Source organism: Eptatretus burgeri, chromosome 17 (assembly GCF_056783735.1).
Source record: "Eptatretus burgeri isolate ZD-2024b chromosome 17, Ebu_testis_v1, whole genome shotgun sequence".
NCBI classification, from domain to species: Eukaryota; Metazoa; Chordata; class Myxini; order Myxiniformes; family Myxinidae; genus Eptatretus; species Eptatretus burgeri.
The window spans coordinates 34,753,232-34,765,814 of NC_140977.1; the positions used below are offsets into that span (position 1 = coordinate 34,753,232).

Here is a 12,583-nt window from a genome sequence, read left to right on the forward strand (position 1 = left end):
ACGCGTGCTTGACTCCCCAAATTTCGACAATTGAACTCGAAGCAGCTGTGAGGAGCCTGAAAGATGGAAAAGCCTCTGGAATAGACGGCTTGCCAGGGGAATTGTATACGGCTCCTTGGAACATTGTGGGACCTGATTTACTCGACGTTCTTGATGAAAGCATACGTGATGGAGAACTTCCGGTGTCCTACAGAAGAGCGATCGTATGTTTACTGCCAAAATCTGGGAACCCTCAACTGGTGGAGAACTGGCGACCGGTGTCTTTACTGTGTGCTGATTATAAAATTATCTCTAAAGTACTTGCAAATCGCATGAAAACTGATATCAGTTCTGTTATACATCCACACCAAACCTATTGTGTGCCTGGAAGATCTATCCATGACAATACATTTTTGGTAAGAGATATTATTTCATGCAATAAGCACCTGTGTGATGATTTTGGATTACTGTTTCTTCATCAAGCTAAGGCCTTTGATCGTGTTGATCACAAATACCTTTTTTTCTGTTTTGAAGGGAATGTGTTTTGGTGAAACTTTCATCTCTTGTGTAAAACTCCTATATACCAATACTCATTTTATGTTGAAAGTTAATAACAGGTTATGTTCTCCCTTTCCGTTTCAACGGGGTAACCGGCAAGGTTGTCCTCTTTCTGGTCTTTTATATATAATTTCCCTTGAGCCACTCCTGCTATCAATTTGACAGCAAATACCTCGGGAAATGAGAAGTATAGAAGGAGCAAGATTTGTGCAGACAGCATATGCTGATGATGTCTGTGTTTTAATTAAAAGTACAAACGATGTCTCAGTTTTACAGCGTTACCTGAGAAATTTCTGTGCGGCCTCCTCTGGTGGGAAAAATTGGAATAAAAGTACAGCATTATGGTGCGGAAAAAGTGACCTCTCTTGTGCATTACTACCATTACTCCCACAGAACTTGGTCTGGAGAACGGACGGAGTTAAATATCTTGGAGTGTACCTTGGTAATCATGAGATGGAGATGAAAAATTGGGAAGGAGTTTTGGAACAAATCAAGTGCAGACTGAAAACATGGGAAGGACTGTAGAAGTCCCTTTCATTTAAAAGTCGTACTCTTGTAATCAATAATTTGATTGCAACAAAATTGTGGCACAGAATCACTGTTCTGCAGCCATCAAATAAACGAATTATGGCTATTCAGCGAATTTTGGTAAATTTCTTTTGGAGTGGATACCATTGGCTACGACCTGAGATACTGTACTATCCCCGGAAGGAAGGTGGCCGAGGTGTTATCAACATCTTTGGTCGGATTGTGGCCTTTCGATTGCAGTCTCTGCAGAAACTGCTGTTCACTGAACAGCAAACCTGGTGACCATTTGCTTTTTTTTTCTCCTGCAACAAGCTGGTAAACTGAGCTCCGATCGGAATTTTTTTTTGATGGATCTCGAACACATAAACTTTGTTTCTCTTTCTATGTTCTATCGTAGTTTACTGGATATTTGGGAAAAGTTTGATGTCCATTGGCTGCTTGAGGCATATAATTGCAGAATGTTCCTTCAAGAACCCCTTGTTTTCAACATTTTTTTTCCCTGGTATTCCTCAGTCATGCCACGATTCAAAAATTTATCCAAGGAGGAATCAACAAGGTGTGTGACTTGAGAGACATATCTGGGGTTAAGTGGAAACCTGTTGGTGTGGTAGCGTCTGCAGTTGGTTCTAGATCTGTTTGACTTGTGGACTAAGTGGTGCGTATAGTTATCCTGAAGTTTAAACAGTTAAATAGTGACTGGGAAGGTGTTGGTATTATTGAGGATTTCCAGTTATAAGAGAGAGGTGGGGAGAGAGAGAGAGAGAGAGAGAGAGAGAGAGAGAGAGAGAGAGAGAGAGAGAGAGAGAGAGAGAGAGAGAGAGAGAGAGAGAGAGATAGAGATAGAGATAGAGATAGAGATAGAGATAGAGATAGAGATAGAGATAGAGATAGAGATAGAGATAGAGATAGAGATAGAGATAGACAGATAGATAGATAGATAGATAGATAGATAGATAGATAGAATTGAATTTGAAACCTCATTTATTACATCCAGGCACACACAGTATAATACATATTTACAATAATACAGAATTCAACAGAAAAAACAACTCACAGTTGAAAGAAAATTATAAAGCAATTACAAGTTCTGAATTCTTCACAAAACACAAAACGTTTGCGATGCACCATTTTCTCTCAAAAAGTTTAACATTTTGATTGCTCAAAAAGAAGTCAAATTCCAACCAAAGTCGTGTTGAGACAAAGCCTTTAAAAATAGAGGTAACATCTGATCCGTGATCATTGTCGATTTTAATCTTCCTCGATTTGTAGATTGCATATTTTGCAACAGCACCCAGAAAATTTAAAAGAACACCCACATCTCTACAAATAGGTTTCTCAGGCACACCAAAAATAAACATGTGCAAACTAAAGGAAAAGGATAATTTGGTGAAAAAGATGATCAAGAAGAAGAAAAAGAGAAGTTCGTCAATGACACTTCACATAATATAAGCATGAATCAAGTCCTCCTCCTGATCATAGAAAGGACATATTTCTGTCAGCAAATTATTAACTAGCCGAAACCCCGTCACAGACGAATTCCGTTCCATGAGCCCAATATGACAACCAGTGGCGGCCTTTGTAAGAGCCGGATCCCAGTCGATGTACTCCATGGCCTTACCGAATGAGGCCTACACAACGTCCTTGTACACGACATTTTTGGTGCACACTACTCCTTGTGAAGAAGTCCCCTGATTTGTGCACGTGTCTACTTTGACGTACACCATGTCAAAACTTTTTCTTTCAGTCCAGGTAACAGTACCGAGAAAAACGTGACGGGACCGCTAGGAGGAGCACAAAATTGGTCCTTCAGTATTAATATATAGATGGTGAACAAATGTGTTGGAGGGGAGGGCCCAGTGTGCCAACCTCTACTGTATATCTGCTAATACACCATATATGGGTAAGGTATACATATGAAGCCAGAGTGGAGTACAGGGAGAACCCGGCCCGAACCGCACTGACCACAACGCTATTTGTGTTCTTCCAGAATGGGATACGTTTCCCTTTTGTCGAAGAAGATTACAGTTACAAGATTAAAAAAAAGGGGGGGGGGAGGTATGTTCAATCTCCGACCGAAAAGAAGGAGAAAGGAGTACTTTGATATCAGGAAAGCTTATCTCTCTCTCTCTCTCTCTCTCTCTCTCTCTCTCTCTCTCTCTCTCTCTCTCTCTCTCTCTCTCTCTCACTCTCTCACTCTCTCTCTCACTCTCTCTCTCTCACTCTCTCTCTCTCACTCTCTCTCTCTCACTGTCACTCTCTCTCTCACTCTCTCACTGTCACTGTCACTGTCTCTCTCACTCTCTCACTCTCTCACTCTCTCACTCTCTCTCTCTCTCACTCTCTCACTCTCTCACTCTCTCACTGTCACTGTCTCTCTCACTCTCTCACTCTCTCTCTCACTCTCTCACTCTCTCACTGTCTCACTGTCTCACTCTCTCACTCTCTCGATCTCTCTCTCGATCTCTCTCACTCTCTCTCTCTCTCACTCTCTCTCACTCTCTCACTCTCTCGATCTCTCTCTCTCTCTCTCTCTCGATCTCTCTCTCGATCTCTCTCTACCTCTTTCTACCTCTTTATATCTCTTTCTACCTCTTTCTGTACCCCTCCTTCTCCCTTCCCCCTCCTTCTCCCTTCCCCCTCTTCCCTTTCCCCTCCTCCACAACCACTCCCAACCCTCCCCTCCCCATCTCCCCTCTCCCTCCCCATCTCCTCTTCTCCCTCTCTCTCCCCATCTCCCCTCTCTCCCCACTCCCCTCCCCATCTCCCCTCTCTCGATCTCTCTCTCGATCTCTCTCTCGATCTCTCTCCCCCCTACCTCCCCATCTCCCCCTCTCTCTCTCTCCCCTTCAAATATCCATGTATATTAATTCGGAGTCAAGGTGGCACAATGGAACAGAACAGCACATGCATATTCCCCTCAAAGCTCTCTGAAGGTTTGAAGTTTCATTTGTACCAAATGAGATGTGACAGAAAACTGCCCAATGGTGAGGTGCGAGCATTGGTACTGCATCACTGAGGACATGAGTCTGGCAGTGGCTACAATTTACAATGTCGGCCAAAATATCCCATGAGTAACGTTTGAGCAGGTATCCTCGCTGTTTGAATTTACATTGTTTGGTTTGCTTCAAGTGAAAAGGTCGTGTTATTGTGAATAATTTCACATGATCACAAGTATAAACTTACTCATTGTGAGTCATTTTGAACTTTGGCAGAAATGTTATGATTGTTTTTATTGTTAGAATCATTTATTCTTGTTATATTTCATGCCAAAAGCCATCGCAACAACCCATGGTAGGTGATAAGCATTTCTTATAAGAAATAATTTTCCTTGAGCAGGTCGTTACCTCCTTCATCTTTGGATGCTTTTATAAGATCGTCGAACCATTTCATGAACGTCAGTGGCAGGTTTGCCAACTTAAGCAGTATTTGAATGCAATATTTACTACAGTTTTGTCACTTCATATGAAACGTCTATGAATCCATTCTGCATGCATCTGAAGGGGAATGGTGTAACAAAAACAAATTAACGATAAAAATCAAATAATTAAATAAATAACTCGTTCTTAAATTAAACTGTTTAATAAAATTATTTAAATTTTAATTGCTTAATAAAATTTATTAATTATCTCATTCTCCAATCCAGGTATTCAAGACAGCTGTTCACCACCATCTCAGATCATCTCCCATCCAAAACCATGACCTTATCAACCTTTGCTATTACCTCCCCCACTCCCAAGCTCACCTCTTTCCAAATTTCTCGTTTTTCCTTCCAGAGAGTTTGTTTCTGTATCCATCTTGTCGACCCCCTATGTCCTCCCCTACCTCTCATTCTTCCCCACATCTCTTATTTGTCCAAGTCTCTCTCTCTCTATTTTGTCCCTCGTCCCTGCTGTCGGTGGCTCCCCACTCTCCTTCCACTGTTCCTTTTGTTATGTTACATCCTGATCTGTCCTGTGTTCTAGGTCTTCCCTGAGCCTCGACTTTTTATCCCCAAAAAACTAAATAACCCACATTTTATACACACATTCCCAACATATACAGAAACGTCCATAACAGCCATCTCAGAAATGTCCCTGAGATTACAATGTTGAAATATTTCTCTCTCGTGTTATGTTTTAATGGTTCTGCTTCACTATCCAGCTCGTAGGGAGGGTATTCTCCATGTCTCATTGTTTCAAGTGTAACAGAAGGAACAATAACAGAGTGTAGCTGTAGGAGGTTTCCTCATTTTCCAACTTGTCAAGCAGTGGATTTGAGGCCGAAGTACCACATTTGATGGCGTTCTTTTTTCTTTATCCCTGACAGGGCGCTGACGTTGGACAGACAGCTGGTGATCTCATCATTACATGTCGCTGAAGGTGGGACGTATCGAGCACACGTACTCAACGAGCGAAACGGAGAGATTAAAGCCGGTCCACCTGTCATTGTCACCGTGGGTGGTACGTGCGCATCGTTGGAGCTTGTGATTTGAGGAATGTTTTACGTTTGGTATGCCTGGTTTATCAAATAGAACATGCCAGCTAATGAAAACCCCACTCAGAACATTTATGGCTTTGTTGAACGAGGAGATGTTTATTATGGGAAGACTTTCACCCTTAACAAAAGAAACGATTGACACATTAGCTCAGAGTTAGTGTACTCTCTGTTGGGTTGTTTCTCATCTGGGTTTGAACCCTCATGGAGTAATATTTGACTGCGGGCATTTCTTCTCATGGATTCATGTGCGAGCTGTTGCATTTTAGAGCACTCCATCCTTTTGGATTGGGTTGTTAGTCTCCCTTTGCCAGCACTCACTAGCAAACGTTTGTCGAGATCAAATATTTCAAATATAGTGTGCCCTTAAGAAAAGGTGGCCTTTTGCTGGTGCCTTGGCACCCCAGTCCAAGTTCCCCTCCTTGATTACTAATGATTAACGCAAGGTTTTTGCTCCTCACACTTATCAATTGCACGATCCAACAAAATTCACAAGATGCTCTGTTTCATTTATGAGAATGTATTAATATAACAGAGAGTTTTGTCTGTGTGAAGCCTTTTCTTAGATTTTTTTATACAATCCCATACCCTTGGGTCAATTGCCCCAAAATTTGTGACAACGCACGAGGGCAACGTCACAATAAAACCGAGAACGGCCCTCGGTAGAGCGCATACTTCCATCAGGCTGAACAGTTTGTTTTGTATCCCACTGAAAGGTCGGATCTCAATCCAGACCTGAACCAAAATCGAATCGGCTTACTCTTGTCACCGACCCAACTCATACTCCCAGTTTTTTTTTTTTTTTTTTTTTTTGTATACCTTGGTCGAGGCTCGTATGAGAGCTAACACACAACTCACAGCAAGGAGGCATGAGACAAGAGGGGCGGGAGTGGAAGGGACAAAACAGTGGGGAACAGACACATTAGGTGAACTGTGGAAGGGAGAGGGATGGGGATGGGATGGGGAACATGGCGAAGAGAAGATGGACATTACAGGGACTTTCAGGAAGGGAAGCAGGAGAATTGAAAGAAGTGGGCTTGGCTGGATTATCGGGGGTAGAAAAGATCGGGGATTTGGATGGGGGAAGATAAGAGGTGGTGGTGAACAGCTGTTTTGAAAGCCTGGCGGGAAGAATGGGAAAGAATAGAGTGAGGAAGTTTATTCCAAAGGCGGGAAAAAAGAGGAATGAAAGAGTGAAGATGAGCAGTGATTCGTGATTTTGGTAGTTTTACCAGAAGGGGGTTGTTGGCGGACCTTGAGCGCCCTGTGGAAATGTGGTGGGGACAAATCGCAGAGAGAGCAGGGGGGGCAAGGCTGGAGAGGAGTCGGTAGAAGACAAAAAGACCACCGACCAACCTGCGGTGATTGAGTGAGAGGCCCAAAGACTCAGCTTCATTGCGGGAGATGCCGATGATCTTAAATGCCCTGGTTTTGACAGCGTGAAGCCGAGAAAGGTGGGAGGCAGGAGCACCAGCCCAGAGGGGAGAGCAGTACTCCATCAGGCTACGGACAAAAGCTTTGTAAGTGGTCAGGAGCTCAAGAGGGCCGAGGAAGGACTTAGCACGACGGAGGATTCCCAGTCGGCGACTGGCTTTTGAGGCGAGGTTGGAAATGTGACTTTCCTAGGAAAGGTCATGGCAGATAGTGAGACCCAGAAGCTTGAAAGAAAAGACTTCTTCCAGAGGATTGTTGAGAAAGTGGATGGGGGGGTTTTCTAAACGGTCCTTTCGAAGAGACATAGTGAGAGTGTGAGATTTGTCTGGATTGAAAGACATGTTCCACGTGTTGGACCAGTTTGTGATTTTATCCAGATCTGCAGTGAGCGAAGAAGCTGCTGCTTGCCGGTCTGAGGGATGACAGATGGTACCGCAGAGGGTGGAGTCGTCGGCAAAGAGAAATAGAGGATTTTCCAGAGAGTCCGAGAGATCATTGATGAAAACCAGAAAAAGAACAGGGCCCAGAACGCTACCTTGAGGAACTCCAGCCTGCACAGGAAGAGGGGATGAAAGAACTCCATTTAGGGCCACACGTTTGGTCATAACTCATCCACGCCTTTTTGAAATATCTTGCTAAATCTCGTTTTTGGCCCCATCTCTCAATTATGAAGAATCACATTTTAAAAAATTATTTAAAAATTCTAGTATCTGGTTCTGGATCTTCACCAAAATCGAATCAATTTGTTCCTGTCACACATCCAACCTGTTCACTAAGTTTTGTCCGAATCCGTCTGTAAAGTTTTGAGATATCCTGCTCACAGACAGACAAACAGACAGACAAGCCGGGAGGTGGACATGGGTAGTCGATCAAGTCGAATTTAGTCGTTTTTCAGCCGTTACGAGCCAGCAAAAGCGTCCATAGCAACGGTTCTTTCTCACACATAACTAGGACATACCATGAACCTACCATACCAGTTTCATGAATGTCTGGCTCAGTCTCTGAGATATAACGAACTTCGTTTTTTTATTTTTTTCGACCAGGGTTCATTCAGTCTATCTTCTCCGACAGTTTTCATTGGAGCGGGCTGAATTTTTTTGGCAAGGAGGCTGAATGTGTTGCCCACAAACAATCATAGTTTGATTTTTGAATTTCGATATTTTTCTTTTTTTAGATTTTTTTTGAAAATTTCAAAGGCCCGTTGCTAGGCAACCGAGGGGTCCATAGCAACGGTTCTCAAACATGCACAACTAGGTCATGGTATGAACCTTCCACCAGAGTTTCATCAAAATCGGCCTACGATTAACGGAGTACTGGCCTGGACAGACAAACAGACAGACAGACATACATAACAACGGAAAATCTGACAATAAGGGTAGATAGATCGACGACCCAACAGCCTGGTGTTGGTGCAGTGGTTAGGGTAGCGGCTTGGGATCCAAAAGGTCCTGAGTTCAAGCCCCGTTGGGCCACTGAATTACTACATCAGGAGGTCGACTCAGCCTGTCATCCTTCCGAGGTCGGTGAAATGAGTACCAGTGTACTGGGCCCGGTGTATGCCCTGGTTAGAATAGGTGTACCATATCCCTGTGTCGTAAGAGGCGACCAGGATTGCGTCAGGAAGGGCATCCGGCGTAAAACCTGTGCCAAATCATTATGCGGATCACAACGGATGATCTGCTGTGGCGACCCCTAACGGGAGCAGCCGAAGGAAGAAGAAGAAGAAGAAGATCGACTACCCAACAGACAGAGATGAAAACATAACCTCCATCTACCTTCGGAGGTGGAGATAAAAATTGCAATTCTTCAATAAAACCAACATTAAAACGAGAAATAACGCTGCTTTGGCTGATCGAGCGTACCCTCGATGGGGAGAGGGGCAGAGCTTGGTTTACGTCTCGGCCCTTCTGCGTTGCGTTCCAAGGTGAATTATTTGTTGGGAATCAAGCCAATTACATTTATTTATATTCAGTATGCAGAATCCGCAGTCACTATGCGACTACACCGAGCGTAAGTAATCATCGCATGGTCCTGTCTGACCTCAAACGAGGAAATGAGGCCATTTGGCCCATCATTGCTGTGGTGCACTGTCTAGTTAAGTGTTTTTACTGCAGCATTCTTCTTAATGGTTTTCTCAAGTCTAACTAACCTGATCTTGATTAGGTGACCCTACTTGTTACCCATAAATGTGTCTGATTATGTAACCATGCATGTTATCACCAGACAGTATTACGAGTGAAGAGACACATTGCTTAGTTTCACAGCATCTTGTCCCAGAGGAAGTAGTTAACAAAATCCCATTGAGTAATTATGTTCACCTGTCGTGGAGTGGGCACATCCATCAACACTATTTTGACAATTCTAACCATCTCTATGTGTTCTGTCTAGAATATCTTTATGAAGTGAAAGACTAGACAGCACCCTACCTTAATTGTTGATGAGGAAGACCATTGCCCTTCAAGTGATATATGTGAGATGTTTATTTGTCACTTATTCTGGCCATGTTTCAGGCTCTGCATTGAATCATTGGTACATTGTCAACAATGGGGTACCAGAGTCCCAACTCAGGGGTTGTACATTGTAGAGATGGTGATAAAGTCAGGAATTTGAAAGTTGGCCAGGGTAGCAGTGACGAGCCATCCCTTCTCTGCAAAATATCTTCAACGTCCATAAATGGCCAGTGCTGGCAGATGGCTCTTCTGGCTTAACGTCCTTCTGAAGACGGTGCGCACACACACACACACACACACACACACACACACACACACACACACACACACACACACACACACACACACACACACACACACACACACCTTGATGCTTCCCCCTGCACGCGCAACACCATGATGAGAGTTTATAGCAGGGTCGAGATTCAAACCCAGATTGGACATCTCAAAGGCAAGAGTGCATACCTCTAAGCTGTCTTGCCATCTCTGTAATTGCAATCATACGTGTCCTACAATTAAGATAGGAGTGCAGTGGAGGAATATTGCACAAAAGGTGGGGCAGTCGCAGCTTTGGTCCCATTTTTTCTTCCTCAAGGAAATGTGAAAGAAGAAGAAGAAGAAGAAATAATTTCATAATTGTTCCATCATGGGCATGCAAGATTTATGTGGAAGACCTCGTAAATCCTAAATTTTGAAAACTGTGTGGTCAGTCCATTGCAGCGTTTTTAAATTTCCAAAGCACAATGGAAAATCTTTTATTTAAAAAATAATTCAAGTTTTAAGAAAATGAAGTGCATTTTTCCTTAATGCATATGACATTAATTACATTGTCAGAGGGCAAAGTTTTGTTCACTTATTAAGTCTTCTCATTTTAAACTACCTGAGCATGAATGGAATCGGTGGCCGAAAGGAGACCATTTCCTCTTGAGAAACTCGTTTGTCGTTTTTGAGCGCATCTTTTCACAAAAATGCCATCAGGTACCTGGCAAAAAAAAAAAAATTTCCTTGCAGTGGCACAGCAGGTTCACATAACTTGACAGTCAGAGCCTGCTGTTTTGAATTTTTTTTATTTTTACTTTTATAAGCGACGGTCACTAATGGCACTCATTTTAACGCACATATGCCAATGTCACAAACCACAGGTGCTCTTATTTGGTGACAAATTGACTCCTCGTTCTTGTATCCATGCGTGACAGAATTGTCGTGGGCAATTGGTAAACCTGCTTGCAGGAACTGTGGTTGGTCAGGCCAAAATGACCGCAACGCCAGCAGCGCTTTGTCACTGCAGATGATGTGAGCGGATGGGAGTGAATAGGCGGTCGCGGTGAGGTGGTTTAACAAGCTCGTACAGAAGTCACTCCTACCTGTGACAAATAGGCCCCTGGAGGCTTGCAGATGGCTGTTACGCGGCGTGGTTCTGGAAAGGAAGCTTTGCTGGGGGCTTGGGAGCATCGATTTTCTGTGTTAATGGTGTGAGGGTGAGGAGGAAAACAGAAAAGTAGTTACAGATGTGCAATGCTGCCGTCAACTATCACCGTCACTATTTCTTCCTGCTGGCAATTTTCAGAAATCGGCAGTGGGTGTCTCAGCTGTGTGGAAGGTCAAATTTGTGACAGTGTTTGAGAAGTACAGCTTCTTTCATTGAGCGTGGCAATAACGCACCAATATTTAGCAAATCAGATCTCTCGTGCTTCATTTACAGTAATTCTACATTGTTGCATGAACCATGAATAATGCTGATGAGAAGAGATCCAAGTTCAGAGGCCTTGAAATATGGTGCTAGAAACGACACTGAAATGGTATGGTCTCATAAATTGGGGGCAAGGTGATAATGTGGAAGTTGGGTACGTAGGAAATCAGAGTGCAAAAGGAGGACAAGGACACTATAAAGACAGTGACAAAATCAGACATCTTCTTGAACAGGAAGATCACTGCAGGAAAGAAGTGAGCCCCTTGGTGGAGAATAGAGGAGCATGACTGGGACTACTACTACTACTACTACTACTACGGCAACAAATACTAACTAGAGAGTTAATACAACACCTTACGACACACAGAATTGAGAAACAAGGACATGGGTGGGGTCTACAAGCAGCAAATTTGATTGTTTGTGATGATGTAAAATACATGCATAATATTTTGTCAAAGTACAGCACTGCCAAACGGAAGGGTATTGAAAGTGCCAAAAAGGCGATTTACGTTCTACACTGTTCAAGTACATAATTCAGTGGAAATAAAATTAGGATTTTACAGGTTGTCAAAAGAAGTGTACCGCCGTTGATGCCGCGTTTTTTACACCACCTTATTTAATATGTTACATTAGTTATTCATGCCTGTTGTTTGTGTCCTATATGACGTCCTTGAAAATACAGGGTGGGCCAAAAGTCACTGAAGGTTCTCTTTTTTTGTATGAAGTTTTTTATTTCAAAATAAAAATTAATGAAATAAATTGCAAATGGTCGTTTAATTCATGGAATTTGTTTTTTTTTCCAATTAATTGTGAAAAATAATGTCCTGCAAATGGCCCCCATTGGCTTTTTTCTCAAAGTCTTGCTCTTGGATTTTCAGTACCCCAAATTCGGTAATTTTGTTTGTTTACATAGTCGTTTAGGTGTAAATGGGCTTCATGACTCATAATGACTTTTTGCATAAAATCAGGATCGTCCCTTACGAGTTGCTGCAATTTCATTGCAAATGTTAGTCGATTTGCTGGATCTTGAGGTGACATTTCATGCACCATTTGAAGCTTGTAAGGAAACGGCAACAAATCTTTCTTCATTATCCTACGCAATGATGATCTTGCCATTCTGAACTGAGTTTCACGTTTACGAGTTGATGTTTCTGGGTTTTCATGAACACTCTCCCGAACATGATCATTGTTTTCTGGAGGACGACTTGTTTTTGGTCTTCCACTGTGGGCTGAGTCATGAACAGATCCCTTTGACTCAAAACGAGCAATCAAGTTCCAAATCATGTTTTCTGATGGTTGTTCTCGAACATTAAAATGATTGCGAAATTTTCTTTGAGTTTGAATTATTGATTTCCCACTGGAGTAATAAAATTCAACAATTTTCTCACGCTGGTCATTGGTAAATTTATTCATCAGGAATCTCACTGGTCTTCTTTATCTGTAACAAAAGAAATAAAGAAGAAAAATTAAA

At 42.6% G+C, this 12,583-nt stretch overlaps 1 protein-coding gene across 1 annotated transcript in view; it reads left to right on the forward strand.

Annotated features, from left to right (window-relative positions):
- LOC147009723 (protein sidekick-2-like) overlaps nt 1-12,583 on the forward strand; it is a 956,293-nt gene that overhangs the window by 475,297 nt on the left and 468,413 nt on the right. Inside the window, exon 6 of the mRNA XM_085861602.1 lies at nt 5,371-5,504. Within this exon, the coding sequence (XP_085717728.1) occupies nt 5,371-5,504 (134 nt within the window). The remainder of the gene's footprint in view (nt 1-5,370; nt 5,505-12,583) is intronic.